At 42.3% G+C, this 24,465-nt stretch overlaps 1 protein-coding gene across 14 annotated transcripts in view; it reads right to left on the bottom strand.

The window, feature by feature from the left end:
* Positions 1-24,465, bottom strand: part of LOC128620775 (membrane-associated phosphatidylinositol transfer protein 2) — a 62,274-nt gene that overhangs the window by 19,613 nt on the left and 18,196 nt on the right. For 10 of the 14 annotated variants that reach the window (XM_053646053.1, XM_053646047.1, XM_053646046.1 and 7 more), the window contains exons 2-8: positions 20,793-20,961; positions 7,714-7,928; positions 6,130-6,251; positions 4,367-4,600; positions 2,777-3,100; positions 2,588-2,686; positions 2,388-2,492 (exon numbers count right to left, since the gene is read on the bottom strand). In XM_053646053.1, the coding sequence (XP_053502028.1) occupies positions 2,388-2,492; positions 2,588-2,686; positions 2,777-3,100; positions 4,367-4,600; positions 6,130-6,251; positions 7,714-7,928; positions 20,793-20,870 (1,177 nt within the window). In that variant the 5' untranslated portion in view covers positions 20,871-20,961. Of the gene's footprint in view, positions 1-2,387; positions 2,493-2,587; positions 2,687-2,776; positions 3,101-4,366; positions 4,601-6,129; positions 6,252-7,713; positions 7,929-20,792; positions 21,086-24,465 lie in introns of all 14 variants that reach the window. The other 4 variants (XM_053646054.1, XM_053646059.1, XM_053646060.1 and 1 more) reach the window with 2 other exon arrangements.

The following is a 24,465-nucleotide window of genomic DNA, read 5'->3' as shown; positions in this document are numbered from 1 at the left end:
AAATAATGAAAACTAGGTGTGAAAAAACATTGTCGTTAACTGAAATTGAAATAAAAACGAGGCATTACAAAAAAACGATAACTAACTAAAACTGTATTGTCTGTTTGCTAAACTAACTAAAATTAAATACAATTATAGAGTAAATGTCCTTAGTTTTCGTCTCTGTCAATATCTTTCATAGAGCAAATATCTTTCAGAGTTGACATTTCCGACTGGGAACCCGGAAATTACGACATTCCATGTCAAACTGAACACAGCATAGTCCATGCTCCTCACCTAGCATCATGGCGGTACCGAAAGTCGGGAGATAGTGTCCTATTTGGGATTACTTTGAATATGATTGTGTGTCAGATAAAAGCAAGTGCCTTGCAGTGGAAGGTGGTGAAATATGTGGACAATTTATTAAAGGGAAAAATCCCACGAATTTGAAAGTACATTTGAGAAGCACGCACAAGGAGGCTAGCCTAGCTTACCTTAATAAGGTAAAGGAGAACGTCAAGCCCCCCTCCCCTGAAACAGAAGCTAACCCCGGTACAGGGCTAGGCAGCATGACGGAGACAACCGCAGGACAGAGAACACTACAGCAGAGCTTTCACCGGCGAACCGATAGCTTCTGGTTAGTAAATACGCAGGAATACCACAAGCGGGAGGAAGCGGTGGTTAATATGTTTATTGATACTGGGATGTCTACACAACTGTGTGAGTTGCCTTCAAAAAGTTTGCCACTTTACTCGAACCAAAGTTCAAAACACCTGGAGTTGCAAGAGTCAACAGTCTTATTGGGGCTACGATGGATACGGCAAAGCAGAAATTAAAAGAGATCATTAAGGATGCGAGGAAGCTGACCCTATGTGTTGGCGCAAGAGAGGATTAACAGCATCTTTCATGTGTGTGTCAGTTTATTTGTGCCCATATGTACATTTTATGTACTGGTGTTATTGTTGAATACATATTTCTAAAATTGTATGCTGTTTTTGTTACACAATACTTTTTCTGGCCTTGACAAATAACCCATATTACAAAAGACTAAAACTAATAAAAACTAAACTAAAACTAAGCATTTTCAAAAAATAGAAACTAAACTAAACTAGCAAACCCACTTTAAAAACTAATTAAACTTTCACATTGATTAAAAAATACTACTATTCACCTGTAAAGCATTAAACGGTCTCACGCCACAGTACCTGAGCAAAATTTTGTTGATGGTGGAGTGGCTGGCCGCATTATGTCCCAAGGTGCCCTCAAGTCTGCGTTACCTTCCGAGTCTCCCTTATTCTCCCTTAGTTATGCCGTCATAGCTAGTCTTACCGGAGTCCCTGCTTGCACTCACGCAAAGTACACTGTCTTTAACCATTACGTGGCAATAATCACACCTATTGATCGCTCTCTATTTCTGTCAAACTACACGTAATACTGAGATAACACTGAGATACCAGTGATCCTGACCCCTTCTATTCTCCGGACCTGCCTGATTCATCCTGATGCCCTACTTCTGGCTGGAGTTCTCATCAATTGGAAGTCACATGCTGCTGCTGAGGACTGTTCATATGAATTGCCATCCAAAGCCGTCTTTATGGTTTTTAAGTGGTACCATCCTCAGTAATCTCAATGATCTTTTCGCTGCACCATGTGGGCCTCAGATTGTGCAGCCTAAAGATCATCGAGATTACTGAGGATGGTACCACTTAAAAACCATAAAGATGGCTTTGGATGGCAATTCATATGAACAGTTATGCTGTGATGGCCTGGACTACAATTGCTATGAAAGCTTTAGGACTGCAATTACCACAAACAGTTTTGCACTCAAGTCTCCATCAGTGAACAGTGGAGAAGTTCAACAAAACAGACTTCATGCAAAAACTGTCATGAATTTTCCGGGTTACACAACTGCACTGCTTGACCACGTAATATTAGTACATTTATAGAAGGGGTGTATTTATTTATAATCGTACTATCCGGTGTCACTCAGATGAGGCTGGGTTCCCTTTTTAGTCTGGTTCCTCTCAAAGTTTCTTCTTCATAGCTTCTACCGTCACCTCTGGCTGCTCATTAGTGATAAATTCATACGTTTAAAATCGATATCCTGAATTTATATATTTCTGTAAAGCTGCTTTGGGACAACGTCTGTTGTTAAAAGCACTGTACAAATAAAGCTGAATTGAATTGCGTATTTAAGTTCACAATGTTTTAAGCTTTAACATAATCTCCTATCTCCAAAAAGTATCCAGGTAAATGGAAAAAAACTAGCAGAAACTAGAGGCTTTTTGGTTATGAAAGAAGCATCCAAAAAAAAAAAAAACCCCAGGCATCATCATCATCATCCCACGCTGAGGAGACATAAATAGCCTGGGAGCTCTGCAGTGCATCAGTGATAATCTTGTGCCTACTTTGGGGTTCGTCTGCCTCCGCCGTCTCGATTTTGTCCATCAGGTCGTTGGAGTTCCACTTGGTGATCTCTTTGACAAACATCTCCTCGCCGTCTGAGAGGTCCTCTGTTGAGTTTGACGAAAACGGTTAGTTTAGAGAACCTTAGGAAGAAGCGATAGAAATAAATAAGGATCTACAGGAGACATGAACTTTTAATTACCGTGTGCATCAAAGAACTCGTCGTCTGTGCTGTCGTCTGAGTCGCGGGCGATGCTCTGCATGCGCCATTCGGAAATGCTGTGTCGAGACGGGCTTGCTGCTCCAGTGCAAAAAGAAACACAAACGCATTACTCAAATAAATGCCCACTATACATCCTGTATCACCTAGCAAAGCCCAGGTTGCTCCTACCTCCTCTTTTTGAAGAGCGGGAGGACCTGGACGAGGTGGACCACTGCTTGGTGAGTTCTCCCCGAGCCTGCAGCGTGTCCCCGAGACTCCGTGTTGCGCCTTCATTCTCGATGGCGTTGATCGCCTCCTTGGCGTCCTGTTCTTTGGCAGGACTGGCGTTATCCTCGTCTCCGTCTTCGCTGCAGCTAAACTGCGCCATCTTCTTGGCCAGGGCCAGCTGAGTCTCCAGCTCCAGCTGCCGGATGTCTTCCATGGTCAGGCCATACCATTCGTCCTGCCAGCACCAGGCCTGCCGGTGTGCACGCACCATCACTTTCCTAAGACCTGAAAGCAGTAGCAGTGTAATATATTTTTTATATATATATATATTTTATATATATATATATATATATATATATATATATATATATATATATATATATATATATACACACATACACACACATATATATATATACATACACACACACGCGCACGACCTTGCAATGGAAATTTGGGGTATTTGGGTACATGAGATCAAGTCGTCGTTTAATCATTATGCTTGGTCATGATTTGTCAGAAATAGAAAACACTGAAGCTGCCTCCTCTCGTGATTGGCTCAAGCTCTTGCTTGCAGAATGTGCGGAGGAGGCGTTAGCGCCCAGCACAAATAATTCAAAACACACGCTTTACCTTCATTTATGAAAAAGAATCCCCACCATTTATTATAATCACTAGTGTTCATTTAATAGTTACAGCAAAGTTCGATTTCATTTCAGCTTTTTATACATTTATAATTTTTATATATGACAGGAGATTGGATACACAGGACAACAGAAGGTTCAGTTAATGTTTTCTTATTTGTTTCTGGGTAAGAGGTTCTGTATATGGATAGAACCGATAACAACATATCCATAATTAGGATATTTCAAGTCCACCAATCAGCACAGTGGATCGGAAAAGCAAACACAAACTGTTTTCTCTCTAAACTCCACTAGAATTAAGTACTGGCCTGACAAAAGCAGTTCAAAGTACTGAATCATATGTGGATGGAAGAAAAAAAAAAAAGAGGAATGTCAAAGGGCTCCTGATAAATTAACGGTGATGGAAGTCAATAAACACAAAGATATCGAAGTAATGAAAATGATTAAAGCTCAGGCAGCAGCCCGTGAGAAGGAAATTAATCCTGCCTTGATGTTGTCTGAGGAAGGTAGATGACTCTCATTCGCTGTCTCACTCTCGGTTTCTCTTATGTCTCTCTACCTCATCCTTTATGTCCTCATTTGCAGTGGAGCGGCACTGCATCAATCTACTTTTCATTAAGAGCAGGTTAATGATTAAGGCAACAGAGCCAGGGCTGTCCCAATAACGCTCTCTTCCTTCGCAGAGTGCTTCACAGCAGCTGCCCACGCACTTGTCTAGATAACGTGACTTACCCAAGCTGAAAACCCACACACACACATGCACACTTGTATCACAGCACATGCAATTGAAATCAGAGCAGCTGGGCTGCTGAGGAAATATTAGTTGAGCAAACGTCCTCCCCCACAACTCTCACAGAGTAAGTATTCCGAGGATTCCCTGTGGAAATTTTCAGAAGATTGTACGCACCCACGTCGTGAATGAAGCGCTCGATCTTGGACTGCATGCCCCAGTAGCGGAACTCCACTTTGCACAGTTTGTAGGCGCACATGATGGGAATCTTGCCCGGGTTATGGCCAATCTCCTGGATCCAGTTGTCGGACAGAGGGCCTCGCTGAGTCTTCACCGACTTGTACAGCTTGGGATCCTCCTCAGCCAAGTACTCATGAGGTGCAATGACATCTTTCACAATGTCTATGGGGTCTGGGAAAGGGAACATATTTACAGTCATTGCACCAGTATGTCACACAAAGTCGCAAAGCACTGCAATACAAATCGGATTTTATGCCGCAACTGTTTTCCCATCAAACACAACCAAAATTACACAACGTGTGCATTGTACCGCGTAACATTAATTGTTTGAATTTCATACCACAGCCTTGTTTAATTCTCGAATCTGATTGGTCAGAAGGTGTTGATTCATTTTCTCTAACAGCAGCTCTGACAATAGTTCTGACTGTAATTCAAACGACGCTTAACATTAATGCACTTGTTGTAATACGTTATATACATTTCTATAGTAACAGCTCATTCACAGGGACGTGTAATCTTAGGTTAATATCGAACAAATGTTTTTTTTTTGTTGCGAGAAAAAAAACTAACTTGGTGATAGGGTGAAGTTTTCTGTGATGAGACAGGTGTCAGGACATTACATGGACGTTAATGGTCAAAAAGCACGATAAGTTCATTTATAAATTAACAATTGTAATCGTTGGGAAACTGCTGTGGTGTGAAAGGAATAAATCACTTCAGGATGTGCTGCTGTAGGAAAATAATAGCATTTTCTAGTAACAACATGCATCATTGTGTTTTATTCCTCACTTATTCATAATGTAAAAATACATTTTAAAATCATTTGAAGAAATACAGCCCAGTTCTGCTTCACTTTTCAGTTACTATTATATCCCATGAAAGGCATATTCGTTTTCTTCCTGTACACCCCTACAAGAAAACCCAAAAATATCTGCCCAAAGTCTTCCATTACTCTGTATTAAACTGCTTTTTCCCTTCCACCTATTCCGTATCTCTCGCCTCTTGTTTTATTGCTCGCGCTTGCCAGAGTGATAAAGAGCCTTCTTCTGGGGAATCAGAGTTGGCAGACCGCCACTAGGTGTCCCCTCTGCACAGTTTGGCCACGCACATAGTTATGCAACAAGCACAGGGCGCTTCCCCCTGCAGAGGATACGCCTGCAGTCTGCCTACGTCTCAGCCTGAGCCTCCAGCACCTTTTTCTCAGAATGCATCTGAGCCCAGGCGTTTCGAGCAAGCACTGCGTGTGGAGGCACGGGGGATTTTAACCGAAAGCTTGGTCAGCATTGGAAAAAAAAAACGACGCACGACAGAAGAGCAAGCTGTCAATCCACACGGGAGAAGGAGCGGGAAACGGCACACGCACGCATTACGTAACAAGGTTAAGAAGGAGAACGTGCTCTCGTCAGCTTTTCCAAGTGCGCAACTCGAACTCTGTATTTCAATCAAAGTAATTCACACATTCGCAGTGTATACTCGTGCAAAAATGGGTGTGCGTACATTATGCATGTTTAATACGTGAATACAGATTGTATGCTGATGACGACCTTGCCCTTGCCTACTCAGTCTATGCAGTTTAAACTGTGTACTCGCACAAGTATGGACAAATGACATGCACACGCACTGTACATGTGTAGGAAGTCAAATCAGTGTACAGGTACTTCATGGAAAACGTAAAAATAACCATCAGAAACCATCCTTACCGATATCCCGCTGCCTTTTCTCCGCTGAAGACAAATTGAAGACGTTGTTCTGATTCCCTGTATCAGGCTTATAATATGTCTCAATGTCGATAGAGAACTTCTCCACAAAAGGACACGTGTAACTGAAAGACACGCGCCGAAAGAGTTAACACCTCATTTCAATTTTACAACTGTAATCGACACAACAAGCCCCTAGAGCAAGGACATTAGCAACAATCATGCATGCAGGATAATGTTCTTTTTCTGTTTCTGTCTTGGATTAGTTCTTGCACGAAACCTCGGCCTAGTTTTCCGTTCCTGTTGAACGAAAGCACGTGCCGGTAATCAGCTATATGTTGCAATGCATTATACCTGCTGAATTCTTGACTCTGATTGGTCAGAAGGTGTTTGTTGATTAATTTTCTAGAACATCAGCCCTGGCAGTAGTGATGGCTGTAATTCATGTCACAGGTATATATTAAGGTGCTTGGTGTAATACGCTATTGTTTCTATAGTAACAACTTGCACATGGATTTGTAACGCTGACGCTCCACATGAACAGATTAAAAAACGTGTAATTGTTGAATCCGTCAAGGACTCAAATCAAAAGCTGCATTTCTGCTCACCAGGCAAAAGTTCAGAACGAAAGTAAATAAAATCATAAGCTTGTTGAGGCATATTTTAAGTGAGATTCCAGTACTGAAATACCACTCTGGTAACCGTTTATCAGTCCTGTACATCAGCTTGGAGGAATTTCAGCCCGTTCCTCAGTACGGAACAGCTTCAACTCTGGGATGTTGGTGGGTTTCCTCACATGAACTGCTTGCTTCAGGTCCTTCCACAACATTTCTATTGGATTAAGGTTAGGACTTTGACTTGGCCATTCCAAAACATTACCTTTATTCTTCTTTAACCATTCTTTGGTAGAACGACTTCTGTGCTTAGGGTCATTGTCTTGCTGCATGATCAACTTTCTCTTGAGATCCACATCACAGACAGATGTCCTGACATTTTCCCTTACAATTCGCCGGTATACTTCAAAATGTATTGTTCCATCAATGATGGCCAGCCACCCTTGACCCAGATGCAGCAAAACAGGCCCAAACCATGATACTATCACCACCACGTTTCACAGATCATTTTGCTTAATAAATAAATGAGTATAATAAGTATAATATTTTTGTCGCATTTGTTTAATTGGGTTCTCTTTGTCTACTTTTAGGATTTGTGTGAAAATCTGTTGTTTTAGGTCATATTTATGCAGATATATAGACAATTCTAAAGGGTGCACAAACTTTCAAGCACCACTGTAGATCTTGACATTTAAATGAGGTTAAACTGCAGAGATTGGGCATTACAAATGATGTATTCTATACACACTTGTATATAATATGAGGATTTTACGGTGCTGCTTAACAAGAAAAAACTCAGTGAGTGTGCAGTAATATAATAATAATAATAATAATAATAATAATAATAATAATAATAATGTGAATCCCAATAAATTGTTACCCAGCATTAGTAATACAACACCAAACATAACACACCAAACATTTTAAAGCCACGGCGGTCAACAAGTCTCTGAATAAACTAGATGACTCTCACCGGGTGCGAGTGTAAGGGTAGGCGTTCCAGGACTCCTCCTCCACCCGTAGAGCTGCTTTGGGCAGGATGGAGCGGAACCAGCTGGGGATATGCTGACCAATGTGGTACACTTTGTGGGTGTACTGTCCCGAGCCGCCGGGCCCGTCCGTGTAGGGTCGATTCTCCAGGATCTCCACGCCACTGCCCTCGCCCTCGCTCTCCTCTCGGCTCTTTTTCTGCAAGCAAACAACGTCAAGTCGGTTTTTACAATCATTCCATTTATATACAGGGAGATTAGTAACACAACGGAAGAGTGATATTTTCACAGCATGATAACCCAGTCTTAAAAATATCAAGCTTTCACAGTATCACGTTATTAATCGACCAAAAACAAAACACGCACACAGATAAAAAGGAAAGGAAACTTTATTACAAAATCTTTCTACAAAGAAGTCTTTGCACATACTTGTGTGCGTGTGTATGTATATAAAGTTTAGACACACTCATTCCCCCCCCCCACACATTTTAGAATAATAATAAAGTCATAAAAACTCTGGAAGAACACAAACAGAACTATGGGAATTATGTTGTGATAAAAAAATCCAAAATAAATCACAATAATGAAATGTATTCTTGGCTTTTTCTGGACCGATTTCTGGACCCGAGATGCTTTTTAAACAGTATTAAAGGAGTTCCCACCTACGCTGGACACTTATCGGATGCTTTGCACAATATTTCGCTCGTCCGTTTAAAAATTTTTTTTTTTTGTAATTAAAATGTTAGATTTAGATATTAAAGTTAAAGGAATGAATATGTTGGCACAATTAAATTTTTGTCTACAGCACTGATTTCAAACATTTAATCATACACCTTCAGATCAGAAGATTTTTAAGAGCACAAGAAACATTTCAGTCGAGTGTCTCCAAATTTTTGACTGGCAGTGTGTGTGTGTGTATATATATATATATATATATATATATATATATATATATATATATATATATAAACAAAAAGCAAAAGGAAAACAAAAACATTGAATAATTCTTCTTTCTGCAGGACACTGTTTCCGGAAACGTCCAGTAGGTTTTGTTGCTGGAGTAAATGTAAACATCTGTAGTAAATCCCAAACGTGGGAGTGTCTCCATGGTTGTACCACTAAAAAATTGTGTACACACTACACACACCTCATTTTAACACAAACTGATTGTTTGTTAAGCGCTTGTTTATGAGGCATGGCTGTGCAAGTTACACATCACTGTTAATAGGTCACACGATCATACGAAATGTGTGTAAACTGAACCTCTGCTAGAAACTCAATAACTTGCCGAAAACCTCCGGAAGCACCACTTCCACCAAATCGATGTTTAATACTTACAATACTATATAGTAGTTGACTGCGTGAGGAAAAAAAGCACAAAAACCTCTTTTTCCACAGGATATGATGTCACATTACCGCATATACGACTACTCTAAATGGAATATCGCATAAGAAACAAATTTCAGATCATGCACCGTGATACCGTAACAACCCTGCATGTGGATGAACAAACTGTCATGATGTACCGAATAGCCATGTTGTAGAGAGGCAGCAGTGTGTTAAGGAGTCCGCCTCAGGGAAGAAGCTGTTACAGAATCTGGCAGTACCACCTCAAATGCTCTGGTACCTTCTGCAAGATGGTAGGTATGTTATCCAAGCTGCTGGAGGTTATCCAAAATGCTCCAGGCTTTGCAGATGCAGCCTAGATGGTGTATGGTCTTGCGTTTCATCCTGTGATGCTTCACATCCTGTACCAGTCGATGATACATCTGCAAAAGATGCGGTTTACTGACCCAATCTAAGATGTCATAAGAATCAGAGGAGGAAATGTCTGCTCTCTATGGGAAATTTTTTCTCAATAGTGGCCTTCCGCAATGCAATCACCATGCCAACAATAAAAAAAAACTTTTATTTTCTTTCCACATCGAGAGACAAGTTTGTTGCTTCTGCATCAGTCTTGCAAGCTTCTTCACCTCCTCTCTGGCTGCGGAGTCCTCATTATTGCTGATGAGGTGTCACCAGAGGACTTCGTGAGTCAGAGATCCGTGTACAGAGAGAGATGTTCAGTCTGAATAGTTCAGCATTGTGTTGGATGCCGAGTTGAAGTAATGGCTTTCACACATAACTGCCCTTTTTGTCCAAGTAGGTCAGGACCAGGTGAAGGACAGTCGATGTGGCATTATGTGGAGAGTGTGGCTCTGGGTTACTGAACAGAAAGTCGGGTGTTCAAGCCCCAGCACTGCCAAGCTGCCACTGTTGGGCCCTTGAGCAAGGCCCTTAATCCTCTCTGCTCCAGGGGCGCTGTATCATGGCTGACAAGCCGTGATATACGAAGAAAAGAATTTCACTGTGCTCTAATGTATATGTAACGAATAAAGGCTTCTTTCTTTCTTCTTCTATTTCCAAAGCAGTCCATGTACTCTACAACGAAACATATATATATATAGGCCAGGAAAATAAGTACAGAAACCTAAATTATATTCACATATGTCATAAGTGTCATTGCAATCACAACCCTACCCTCAAAATTACACGGTACAGTCCTATATGCAGAAGAGCTACAAACAGCCCTATTCTCGCAATTATTTCTACAGAAACCCGTTTCAGCACTCATGCCTGGCAACAGGTTTCCACAACAATTCTCTGAAATTAATTTTCATGCACTTATAGAGCCAACAGAGCCCTTCCTAGCAGTTTGTTGTGGCGACTGATTGTTTTTGAGCATCGATTATCACGGCTGCCTCTGGGTTTCACAGCAAACCGAGCTAAGCACATATGTCAGAAGTTGCAAGCTTAAAAGAAAGTGTGGCTAAGGGGTTTGCATGGCAGTGCCGTCTGTTTCTCCTGAAAGAAGCCCACTGTGCCGCAGAATACCAGCGCCTTCTGGTTTGAGCAGGTTGTGCCGATCCTTCCAGCTACAGTGCCTTCATAATAACCACCAAATAAACAGAGTAAGACAAAACAATGAGACAGATTTTGTAGACATAAGCTATTTTAACAGTTTAATATTATTCAGAGAGAACACGCACTGAACAGGCACCAAGCAGTTTCACATCTCCACTCCATTGATCGTCGGCTGTTTTTTTCCCCCTAGCTTAACGTTCTACTAAAACAAAACTGGTTTGATAAATGAAGAACAGGTTTGAGAACCGCCTCATCAACTACCCTGCATGATCAAAATGTCATCTCGCAGATTAAAAACAGACGACACTCGCTTTAAAGCTTCCATTAAAGTTTATGTCGGAGAGTATAAGCGATCACTGCGGCAAAAACATTTTTTGGCAAACGTGTCAGCATGAAATGTCAACACGGATATCCGGCTACACGCTGAAATCTCTACTTATTATGGAGCGTTAATGCATGGCAAGGAGAAGGAATCGTGATATTAAGTAAATGGAAGTGACAGTAGAGTGATTTGATTACTTAAGAGGAACACTTGGGTGCATAAGGATAAGGCAGAGACCTAAGCATGTTAAAAATTTGTATTGAAACTTTCAAATGGGAGCAAGAGAAAATATACTTGAGCAAAATCAATACCATTTTTTTTGCAGCACCTGATGACAAATATTGTGAGAGCTGTGAAGAAAAACCCAAACAACAGTCATACCACAAGACGCAAACCACTCATCAGCAGTAAGATTCAGAAAGCCAGAATGGAATTCACAAAGAAATACAGAGATGAGCCACAAAAGGTCTGGAACGGAGATGAACCTCTACTAAAGTGATGGAAAGGCCAAAGTGTGGAGAAAGAAAGGATCTGCTCATACTCCAAAACAACATACAAGCTCATCTGTGAAACATGGTGGAGGTAGTGTCATGGCTTGGGCTTGCATGGCTGCTTCTGGAACATTCTCACTAATCTTTATCGATGATGGAACTCATGATGGGAACAGCAGAATGAATTCAGATGTTTACAGGAACATTCTGTCTGAAAATTTACAGATAAATGCATCCAAATGAATCAGGAGGAACTTCATCATTCAGCAAGACAATGATCCAAAAACACACTGCCAACTCAACACAGGACTTTATCAGGGGGAAAGTGGAAAGTTTTAGACTGGCCAAGTCAATCACCAGACCTTAACCCAACTGAGCAGCGTTTCACCTCCTGAAGAGGAGACTGAAGAGGAGACTGAAGAGGAGACTGAAAGGAGACTGAAGAGGAGACTGAAGAGGAGACTGAAGAGGAGACTGAAGGGAGACTGAAAGGAGACTGAAAGGAGACTGAAGGGAGACCCCCCCCCCCAGAAACAAACAACTACTGAAAGAAGCTGCAGTAAAAACCTGGAAAAGCTTCACAAACGAAGAAACCACTGAGTCCCAGGCTTGATGCGGTTATTGCAAGCAAGGGAAATGCAACCAAATATTAAGTGCTATTTACTTTAATTTACTTCAAGACTTATCTGTTCCTATACTTTCTCTCACCTGAAAATTGGGTGGTCTGATACAAAAGGTTCTGTGTTCTATGTTGTTTAACACGTTTAGATGTAAAAACCAAGAAATAAAAGCTGAAATCCTAAACTGTCGTGTCACATCCATCTTTTGATTTCAAACCAAAATATCTTTGGTGTACAGCACAAACAAATGAATTGGCCTTGCCGTTCCAAAAGTTTCGGCGGGGACTGTACGTTTCGTTACCTTGGCTTGAGAACAACAGGTTTGGGTTCACTGTGGAAAAGTGTTTCTGGACAGCTATACAGTAATTGGCTCAGTGCTCACAGAACTGAAGTTCTCTCACGCTCCACTGTTCCGTGCTTGCAAATACCATGAACAATTCAAACACCTTGTGTTTATTTTAATGACCGGGCTCACGGACACTGCTCCACACGCTCAGGTTGAATGCACTTGCACGACGTGTTAAAGATACTGTTTAAAACGCCATACGAGTTTTTGTCAGGTTACTTGGATTGTAGGAATATTAGAGTAGGAGGATAAGCTATCGATCATAAATGGAATACTGCCCAGAGCATCAGGAAGCAAAAATAAGATCTCAGGCCAAGCTTCTTACAAAGCCAGAACATACGGCCAATAAACACGACACGATCTCGAGGTGAGCTCGTAGCAGGATCAGCCATCGCCAACACTCAGGTCTGACGTCTACATAACACACACTCACTCACTCACTCTCTCTCTCTCTCTCTCTCTCTCTCTCTCTCTCTCTCTCTCTCTCTCCACCTGCATTTCTGAATCTTTGAACAGGAATGAGCAGTGTGGTTTTTATTAGAGAACACAGAGAGAGCGAGAAAGAGCGCGAGATTGAGAGAAAGAGCGCGAGAGCGACACAGAGAGAGAGTGAGCGAGAAAGATGTCAGCAGCTAGACGTGGCAGGTGTGGTGGACACAGCAGAGCAGAGTGGCAGAGACAGAGATAGAGAGATGGACAGAGAGAGCGAGAGCGAGAGAGAGAGAGAGAGAGAGAGAGAGAGAGAGAGAGAGAGTGCGAGCGAGAGCAAGAGAGAGAGAGAGCGAGAGAGAGAGAGGGGCTGTGTTGCTTTGTACAGGTCTGCTATTGCTCTCCTTCTGCAGCACTTCATTAGGGTGCTGACAGCCGAGATCAGGCCTGACACCCACCGCCCAGACCGTCATCAATCCCCCCCTACAGCAGCCGTGGGAGAGCTGCTGTCTGTCCTCTGCACGCGTGCACACACACACACACATTTTATACGCATGTCTGGTCTATACTGTGAAGAGCACGGAATAGACGCGTGCATGTGTAGTTTAAACAGAAATGGTAGTAAGCATCAGATATTCCAAATTCGAAGGAGTTTTGAACACATCACATTGGTTCCAGTGGAGATGTAGGTTTATATGACACTGAATTTCCAAGTCTGCCAACTATGATGCCATTGCTCATGTCATGTTTAACAAACGTTATGCTTTTCTCAAATCTGAACAACAAACACACACTTACACACGCACACAGCTGCAGTCAATGTTTCAACAGTTATCCAATATTTCCTGATTCTCTCAAAACTTTATGTACCAAACCAGATTTCAAGAAATCATTACTCCTTGCAAATAACACTCAAGTCCAATTTGAGATTCAGACCAGCGGCTGACGCATTTAAGCACAGACATACATCACTGCTAATGATCTGTTTGCTGCAACATCAAGAAAAAATCTATTATATTAAAGCGCCACCCTAGTGGACCAACATTTAATTGCCCCCTGATTGAATTAGTACAAAAGAGCCAGAAAACATCATTATTGGGTGGGATCCTGAGTTAATACACCGGATTGCTCAGTCAAGTGCTGAGACAGAGACAGAAGCTGAATATCTATACAAAGCTATGGAAATGATTATATTGTACACTTATCAATTCTGTCAGGTATGCTTCTAATCTTCTACCCCATCGATCAGTGCAGAGAGACTACCATAGGACCAGCGGTTTACATATAGTTGGTGGACTGTGGGTACGAGTGGCACTGTAAGACATACAGACCCAGAGACACAGATGCACAGACACAGACAGTCAAAACCTGTATTACGTATTGGAGTCAGGTTTGGTGTAAAAGGTGTAGAGAACATGTGTGATGGTGGTATATAGAACTTTTTCAAAACAAAAATGGCGGGTCTAGTCACCTTATAGTGCACTCCATAACTCCACAGCGTGCACAACTCCATTATGATACACCCTGCGTAGAATGCATTAATCATCAACACCAAACAATTCAGGACTCTGCATGTTGGCATGACGGTGATGAACAAACGATGGTAAATGTTACAGTTGCAGGAGGAAGAAAAAAAAAAAAAAGACGTGAAATGAGTGAACGAAAAACGATGTGAAACCAGTCGACGTTCAAAATCACTTGTGATTTGTGACACCATATGTCTTTCGGCTCCTTCATTTCAGAGCACTTTATCCAGAATCTGTGAGGAGTGGAGACACCACTCAGCCTTAATTAACTTACAGCTAGCACACACATTATCTCTGCCAATTCCCCCCATCCCAATAATGACTTTTCCCCATTAAATATTAATAACAGGAAACTGGGAGGGGAGGGCTGCGCACACACACACACACACCGAAAGCCCCATGTCGAGTTCAGGACAGGAGTGATGGACAATAATGCTCTGCTGCGGTTTCTTTTTTAAGTCATTCACAAACATTAAAAAAAGAAACGAAGCAACAGGGTAACTCGAAGCTCCGGGGCCGATCGGGGCCGGGTTTCCCAGCAGACGTCCGACTCGTTTAGTGATGGATTGTGTTTAGGTGACTCATTCTAAAATGAGAAATGCGGATGTCTATACTGAAACTTTCAGCCATTTATCTAAAACTGCACTCTGGAACTTTATTAAAGGAATCCGTCTCTCAAAACGACAGTGAGGCAAATCAGCAGGATTCATATTGCGTTCTGGACGATGCAAATCTCCACCAGCGTTCGGAAAAATGCTCTTCATTTCCCTATCGAATCCCTGGTGGTCTATAGGAGGATTCTTTTTTTTTTTTTCCCAAGCCACCCTCCTCCTTCCTAAATCCAGCTGACCTCGTTGCAGTGTGCCTCCGGAGTTTGTCTTTAGCGACGGGTAACAAAATCAGCGGAGTAAAAGTTGCCGTGGCAACGTGCCTGCATCATCATCACGACCTCACCCTCCGTCTCCCCTCCCCGACACCCGCCGCACCGCACGCACGTTGCAAACAAATGATTGCAGCGAGTGCCACGCTCGTGCTGATGTCACCCGTAACCATAGCAGCCGGAGCTCAGCTGTGACGCTGTGCGTGCGTGGCGGGGAGGTGGACGCGCAGACGAGAGATACAGAGACAGAAAAGACGCCGGTTGAGCTTGGCTTCCTCGTTTTGTTTTTCCTTGTTGTTTTTTTGTTTTTGTTTTTTTTAAAACACCTTGCATACCTTTTTACTACAAAGAATTTGAAGATCATACAGAAATGTGCAGCAGAACAAAAACTAAATGAATCAGCAAATTAGAAAGGTAATGCCTGCAAAGAAAAAAAAACAAAACAAAAACAACGTGTTGGTCAAATTAACTCTGACGCCTTTCACGATCACGTCTGTCTGAAAGCGGTGGGCTGGTCTAGATCGCCTTGGCAGATCGAGAAATCTGCCTGTGCCTCCCGACAACTGTTCTGACTCATGGCGCAGAGCTCATAAGACATATTCATGCTGTAACACCATCAGGAGGAACGAAACGCCAAATCTCTCTCTCTCTCTCACACACACACACACACACACACACACACACACAAATGCCAGAGAGAGGGCATTTAATGCTACACCGGCAGGGTCAATCTGCCAGTGTGTTTGTGTGCCACGCTGGGTGCCCAGCCTTCCCTCGGCCATTAGGCAAGCTCTGCCCTGCCATGTCACACACGCCACAGCAGATGGCTGGTACACGTTTATAACATCGGTGTGTGTGTGTGTGTGTGCGTGCGTGTGTGTATGCATGCACGAGGGAGAAGTAGCTGGAGCTAAAATTAACTTCAGCAAGGACAATACGTATTCTCATCAGTTTTCCATGTTTACTATTGTGTAATAGGAGATGACTAATTAATTATTTACACAAAATATATTTACCGGTGCTAAAAATAGTACACGTTTACAATTTCATTGAATAATCACACGTAGGACAAAAAGTGTGGGCTCTGTGAGGCGTAGCCGGGGGGGTCATTTTTTCGGAACTAATGTAAAATCACAACCCACCAAAGCGTCCACGAAAATGCTTTTGTTCATCATTGAGGTCTTAATAGTTATTAACCGCTTTGTTGAATATTTAACTAAAACATCAATGAGGCCAGCAAATGAAGTCAGCTTGGACCGATCGTGTTCAGTCAGTGGAAAATCCAGCTGTAATAAATACCCGGAATATTACTGCACACTTTTAAATAACGAGCCTGATATTGGAATCGTTTCCGTTTGAGAACCCCTGATGTACAGCAGGTGACGCTTATGATTGTCCAATAAATTTTAAAAAATTTAAAAAACTTCTTCAGCAAGATCCCACCAAAGCAACTATAACTGACTCATTGACTAACCATCCATAGTGTAGTTTTTGTATTAATGTTTCGTCCGGGGGTTAAAAAGTGTCAAGCATGTGATACTTTCTCTGGAGCTGTCTCGCTGTGCAGCGCTGTCTCGCCTGTCTGACAGCTGGTTTGACAGGATGCTAATTAACCTCTTAAAAGAGAGAGCCGAGCACGTGGGTGGACCGGTAGGGACCTTCAGCCCCCTTTCCGAGCAGCCCTGCCCACGTCCGTCTCTGCAGTCACGACCGGTTCTCCAGCATAAAGAGAGACTCGTTCGCCGCCTACCAGCAGGAGATAAAGGCTGCCCTGCTAACTTATGGAGCGTCGCCAGCTTCCTAACAGCTCTCGACATAAAATTTTTTTTTTATTTTTTTTTTTATTTCGTTTGTTTTGAAAATATTCCTGTGTATTCGTGGGTTGAGGGTCGATTGATTGAAAAGAGGACTGGTGAATAGATGAGAAGTGCTTTCCTTCCTTCCTGAAGACCTCGCATTCTATTTTCCACCTCTATAGTTTCACAAACAAAACACAAAGCCAAACACAAAAGGTTTCCCACAGGAGCAAAGAAGACCTGAGAGTTTTACGCAACGAGCCCGAAGTCAAAACTGCAGGAAGGTTTGTGCTGCTCGTAGTTCATTTTCATTCCCCTAGCATAAATCACAGCCTTGGTGTCTAGGCCTTGTCCTACAGGCAGAGGAATGAACATATTTTAAGCACTAGAACATATTTCAAGTCTGTCAGGTTATGGTAGCTCAATGGTATGACTGCAGGGGCAAGACCCAGAACACTGTGGTAGGCGCTAGGGCGTGGCGTTTAATGCAAATACATTCCTGCTCTCACAGATTCCCAGAGCCATCACTTTTCTCAGTCGAGATTCGCTTCGCTTCCAGAACCAGTTATGTTCAGGCAAATAATCCATTAATAATGCAACTGATAAGCTCAATCAGAATAAAAAAAACAACAACAAAAAAACAATCATGTACACATCTCAATCAGAGTAAACTAAACTGACTGAGGCTAAGGGAGTGAGATTTCTACCCATTAAGATTAATCCATGGAAAAAGTCTACACTAATAACCATGTAAACATTCGTTTCTGATGACTTTTGCTACTCTGCTTATATGTCTGGACGGGCGTCACACTAACATATGGGACGTGGATTGACCTCAGTAAAATTCAGCATTTTAATTTAAAAAAACAAAAAAAAAAACTTTAATAGGCAAAGACTTTTGTCTATTATTCTGGTGTTATTCTGAGGAAAAAAAAGGCTTTTAATGTATACAGGATATCCCAAAAGTCCATACATACGGGAAATAAACACTTTTCAGTAAACTGTCTTTTTATATTTATGTTTTTATATGGACATTTTGAAGCAATTTCACAACTTAAATTAACAAAAACCAAAAACAAACCAGTCAAATGGAAAAAGTAAGTACACCCCTCCATTTATCACCCCTTCAAATCCATAAAATTAGAATCAGGTGTTCAAGACTGGGTGCCAGTGATTAGAAGCTGCTTAGGAAGTGCAGGTGGAACCTGTATTATTTATATCCCTCTCATACCTAGTGTCTGGTGTTCCCTTTGTTATTGAGGTGTGTGGTGCTATCATGCCAAGATCTAAAGAGTTCTGTAAGTCCTTCAGAAAAAAGGTTGTGGATGCCTATGAGCCTGGCAAGGGATTTAAAAAGCTCTCCAAATTATTTGAAATACATCATTCCACTGTAAGGAAAATAATCTACAAATGGCACAGATTTCAAACGACTGGCCTACCCAGCAAAAACAAGTTTCCAAGAACTCCAAAATTTCATTACAGGATCTGCTAGTAAATCTTGCAACCATTGGTGTGAGAGTGCATGCTTCTACAATCAGAAAGAGATAGACCTGCACGGGAGGCGTGCCAGGAAAAAGCCTTTGCAAGACTACAGTTTGCCAATAAGTTGTCTGGCCACAGTAACAGCAGACATGTTTGCCGCAGACCAAAGACAGCTTTTCAGGATAAGCATCAACTGTGAAGCCATGTGAACCAACTCACCAACTGTGAAGCACGGTGGTGGAAATGTTATGGTTTGGGGCTGCTTCGCTACCGCATGGACTGGGCATCTCACATTTACTGATTCAACAATGAATTCTGCATCATATCAAAAAGTGCTTGAAGATAATGTGAGGCCATCTGTCTGAAAGTTGAACCGAAAGTGGACCTTTCAACAGGATAATGATCCTAAGCACACTAGCAAATCCACCAAGGACGTCCATGAACATCCACTGACGAAGGCACAACCGCCGTGGTACTGGCACATAGTCCCCTAATGTATGGAGACTTTTGGGACACCCTGTATTTTTACTGTTTTACGGATGGATAGCTAATGTGAACGTTTTATGGTATTTTCAACAAGCAGAGCATCCTGAATGTCGGACACTTGGATGACGTTTGCTGAGACTGAAATAATTAAAACTCACTAAATACAAGCAATTTAAAAAGCAGAACACGCTCCTCGTCGGCACGTAAACCTACATACCTTTGGAGCGTCCAGTAATAAACAGTTTATCAAGACTCTGCAGTCGGAATGAATTTATTTGGATTTGAATTTTTTTTTTTTTTTGATCCTGCATCAAAAAGTATTTCCTTTGGTGCAGGAGTCCCTGTAAGCAGTTTACATATGCAGATCACAGGACTGGAGTTGCAAGCTCCCGTATCGATTGCGGGTGTCACCCGATGGCAGTCAACACTTTCAATCTTTTGTTGTCAGCATGAGCTTATTGGCAGAGGGAAGTCCTGAGTGCATACACCGCAAGTACACTCTGACCTCATTCAGCGACAAACCCCCTCTTAAAGCAAGAAACGCTAGCCTGGCTGACAGGACAGCCAAAAATACAGCTAATGTGTCATTTGTTGGGCTCAGCATGTTCTTATTACAGGATGGAAGGTCTGGCTTCATTTTTGGCTTCAAGTGTGCCCCGAGCTTCTTATTAAATCAGAATTAGTGTTTCAGAGCTTTTTGTACCTTTCCATTAGTATTATGGACATCAACGGTAGTATAGAAGAAACTATACATGAAACTATATATGTGTTAATTTCCCCTATGTATGGAGATTTTTGGGACAGCCTGTAGTTTGTTCCTACTGGGAAAATGCTCAAAATTTTGTGATGAGTCATCACGCACTAGTCTTGTGTTAAATGCTCTCTTGAATGTTTGTGTCTCGTTACCAGTACCAGCTATTCCCATTTCCGGCCGTCCCTTAGTTGAGGAAAAATGGCTAGAATTGATTCATTTTTTAAACTGGGTGGAATTTGGCCAGGTTGGTGGTTATGTAACGTGCACTTTTTATAGGACTGTTTTAACAGCTTCGATGCTGGAGTGGCGCCACCTCAGACTGAGGGGGAACGTGATTCTGTCTAAACACTGTGGAGATCAGTGGTCACCAACCCTCTTCCGTGAGAGCTACCTTCCTACAGGTTTCATCTCCAACCAAAATCTAACACATCTGTTTCAGTCGAAATAGAACGTCTTAAGGCGATGATTAGATGGTTAGGTGGGCAGGATTAAGGATGGAGCTAAAGTCTCCAGGAAGGTAGATCTCCAGGAACAGAGTTGATAACCACTGGTGTTGGGGCTTCTGCATCAGAATATAATTTAATATACCATACAGGTGGTTGACCTTGCCTCAAACATGGATGAAAAATGCCTTAAACACACAGCATCTCATCGTCTAGGATATCTTCCATGATAAAGGTTTACAGGGTTGGGTGATGGTGATAGTGGTGGTGAGAAATCCTCCACGGTGGAAAAAAACCTCGCCGATCTCCATATTCAGCTAGTTCACTAAGCTACCGTCAAGTTTATTTCGATTCATTAGGGGTGCGATCTCTTCAATAGGGGCGTGGCATGATATCTTCAATGGGGTGTGGCATGATATCATCAACAGGGGTGTGATCTCTTCAATAAGGGTGTGGCGTATCTCGAACGCTATTCACTGTTGTGTCAGTCACTCTGACATCCTGTTATTTCCTGGCGCAAATAACCGAGATACAGCTTACAACAAAACAAACTCAAGTCCGTTCAACTCAGGAAAAAGACTAACCTGGATCATGTAGAGCTGGGCGATGCGGTATTCCTCCACGCTCATAGGCATGGGGATGCGGTACTCTTTGATCAGCATGTTGGCAGTGGTGCGGGGCGAATGAGGAATCCACCAGGTAGGCCCTAGGTCAGGGGCATCAGAGGACCGGAGCCAAGTTCATCCCGTACACCTGGAGAGAGAGAGAGATGAGAGGGGAGCATTAATATTCGTTATCTCCAGATCTCTGCTCGACAGGCGTGCTCTTCATGTTGATAGGGGAAGTGTGTTGACAGGACACAGAGTTGCAGAGTATCCTGCTGAGAGACACAACACAAAAAGCAGACAGGGACGGTAATGAATAGACGCTAAACAGCGATAAGAGTAACGTAATTTTTTTTTTTTTTTAAGTCAAAACCGACTGAATTTTTTGTCTTGTTACGTATTTCACTGGAAGCTAATAGCATACCAGTGCACTAAAATCCAGTGCGGGAAAGGTTTATTCCAGTATCTGACAAGCTTTTCTTGGAATCAGAAATGGAAGTGTTACAAACTGTGCAGCGAATTTGAGCTTCTATAAAGAGAAGATATTCATCTGTCAGTGGCAACAGTGTCCACACAGCAGGGCAACACTTCAGCGGGTCTTTGCTGGCATCACATGACACAGCGTGCTTAGTGTAAGACGGATTATACACAACTTGATACACAACTCTGCTCTGTGTGTGTGTGTGTGTGTGTGTGTGTGTGTGTGTGCGCGCGTGTGTGTGTGTGTGTGTGTGTGTGTGTATAAAACAGGTTAAGCAGCTCTAAATGTAAATGTTTGCACCTGCAATTGGTCTCAATATAGCGGACAAACGTATGACAAATAACAGGGCTAGGCCTCCTTATACATCGGTGTGTCCCCATGTGTGTCCAAATGACCAAACTATTAACACATGAACCACATGGATTAGTTTATGACATCCTCATAAACATCCAAATTCCACTTTGGTCCAAGGCAAGATTCATCCCTTATTTGTCCATGAGTGTCATATGAAGACTTTAAAAGAAAAACGAATCTCCTCGGTAAGAGAACCGAGTGTTCCAAGTTCATTGTGCTAAACCAACACAATTAACACAGTGTACTCACAGTTGAGTATACACCCTGGTATTAAACCTATTATACCACATCCCTGATGCATTCTTGAATCTGATTGGTCGAAAGTTTCTAAAACAGAAGCTCTGATAGTAAACCCTGCCTGTAATTTAAATGGCAGGTTTATAAATAAATAAATAAATAAATAAATATGCTTGTTCTAATGTGTTACCGCTTCAATAGTGACAGCTCATTCACAGGGAGGATGATCTACATCCTGCCATGGATTACTTTTGCCATGTTGTGTCTTAATCTTTACTTTACACCACAGGTCACACAAGAAGGTACAAAAAGTCCAGAACAGTAATTAAAATAAGAGGACTCTAAATGATGCTGTAATGAAGACACGGAATCTTGGGCCAAAGGACTAGTATCAGTTGTAAGACAAATGCACTCAGTTGCCTGTTTGTCAAGTAAATCTACCACACAGACACACTTACAGTGTACAGATTGAAGCCCATCTGCTGTGGTGCACGGTTTGCCAGCCCCCCCCCCCCTTCTTTCAAAACCTGAAAGAGACCTCTGCAGGACCACTGCTGACCAGTGTCGAGGCTACACCTGATACACTACACCTGAAACATCTGGTCTTTTTCCAGTGTCGAGTTTTGGTAAGCCAGTTCCCACTGAAGACTCAGATTCCTGTTCTTGGCTGACAGGAGTGGAACCTGACATCGTCTTTTGCTGTTGAATCCTATCTCCCTCAAAGTTGTAATGTATTGGGTGTTCTGAGATGCTTTTCTGCTCACCACGGCCATAAAGAGTGCTGCCTGTTGTGTGTGAAAATCCCAGGAGAGCTAAAATACTCAGACCAGCCCGTATGGCACCAACAACCAAGCCAAATTTCAGACCATTTCACTATTAACATACTCCTGAATTTATGGGTGTGTATAATACAATACGATCTCTTCAAGGATGTAGAACACTGCTTACACCTGGTGACTCTGTTCCGCCCCTGGACCAAGAGATTCCACGCCCTACTCTTAACACACCCTACTGTAAAATTCAGATGCTCCTGAAGACCTTGATTAGCAGGATCAGGCATGATTAGTGCTCAAATGAAACAATAGCTAGCTCTACAGGAAGCTGAACCTTAAAGTGTATGAGGGTGATTCTGTATAGGAGCTTTGGTGATACAGTGTATTGTTGAGCCTACTTGACCACCAAGCAACTATGAATAAAAATCTCATCCTCGGCACCAGGCTAGTCTGGCCCTGTATATCCCTACTATGGTTCGAAGAAAAAAAAAACGTGTTTGTTATTTCAACTCTGAAATATACAAGCAAAACTTTAGGGACTGGAGAAATTAAGGCTACCAGACACAAGACACTCCTGAACTAGCTCTACAAACACACGGCTTAATTTTCTGTGCTGGGTGCCAGACCTGATAAGAAATCATAGTTTACTGTACTGAATAACCGATTCTGTTTTGGGCTATGAGCACCATTAAAATCCTCCGGGTCAGCAAGGGGTTTGGCTGGATCTTGTACAACTCATTGGAAGACGTCTCAACGGGGCCAGAGATTGTTGACCACCTGCCTCCGTTTTAGCTTAGCCTAACGATATAAACCGTGACCAAATGTGTCTACACACAGCACCAGCAACAACGGGTATGACCTTTTAGTGGCTGGCGCCCAATGTTTCTAGCAAACGTCACTGCTTACTGCCTAGCATCCACAGACAAGAATGTGTTCAACAAGGAGTTCAATCTTCCGATCCAATAAAATCATTCTTCCAATGTGTTCGGGGTGCAGCCACCATCGAGAATCCCAACGATTAAACAAATATATTCTCAGCAAGATGTCCAGCCAGAGTTTAGTCCGGAGAGTTTGTGCAACAGGTTTTTAGTAGAATGTGTCGTCAGTGGCGTCTCAGTGGGACTGATGATGAAATCAGATCACTGCGTGCTTAGCTTCTGGGTTAGTTTAGCTAAGCTTCCTAGACATAAACTATAAGCAAATGTGTCTGTACGCAACAGCTGCCGCAAAGGGTATGACCTTTCCGTGTCTGGGGTAAGTCCTCAAGTGGCACTTACAATCTGTATGTACCACCTTCACATGATGAAAGGGACAAGTATAACCGATATCAGTCCAGTAACATGATCCATATAATGGCACGGCTGGGGTGGAGCTATAGGTCTTGGGATAGGTGCAGTACTTGGATTCTGGTATCAGGATGGTAGTTTCAGGCAACAGGAGTTGAGACAGCTGTATACTATGTAACAAAAGTACAATCTGTTCTATCTAATCAAAATCTCTAATTGAAATGTCCACAGAGATCCTGAAGAGCTCTTATGTCTGTGTTTCAGCACAGAACAGCCCAATAGGTATCTTAAGAGATAAAGGGCCAATATTAGAAAACGGCACATTCATTAGCTTAAAGCATCCAATGAGAGGCAAAACTGGTAATTGCGTGTTTGTGCTGAGCATGCATGCATGCATCATCGTGGGCCAAAAACAATAAATACCAGACAACTAAACCAAACAAGTCATGGCAAACCTCTTTACAATAGATCGTAAACTAGTTCATTGTACAATTGGCAGATGGAGGTAAAACAATAACATA

Source organism: Ictalurus furcatus, chromosome 16, assembly GCF_023375685.1.
Source record: "Ictalurus furcatus strain D&B chromosome 16, Billie_1.0, whole genome shotgun sequence".
Classification (NCBI taxonomy): Eukaryota; Metazoa; Chordata; class Actinopteri; order Siluriformes; family Ictaluridae; genus Ictalurus; species Ictalurus furcatus.
This window is presented reverse-complemented; position numbering and strand designations above follow the sequence as displayed.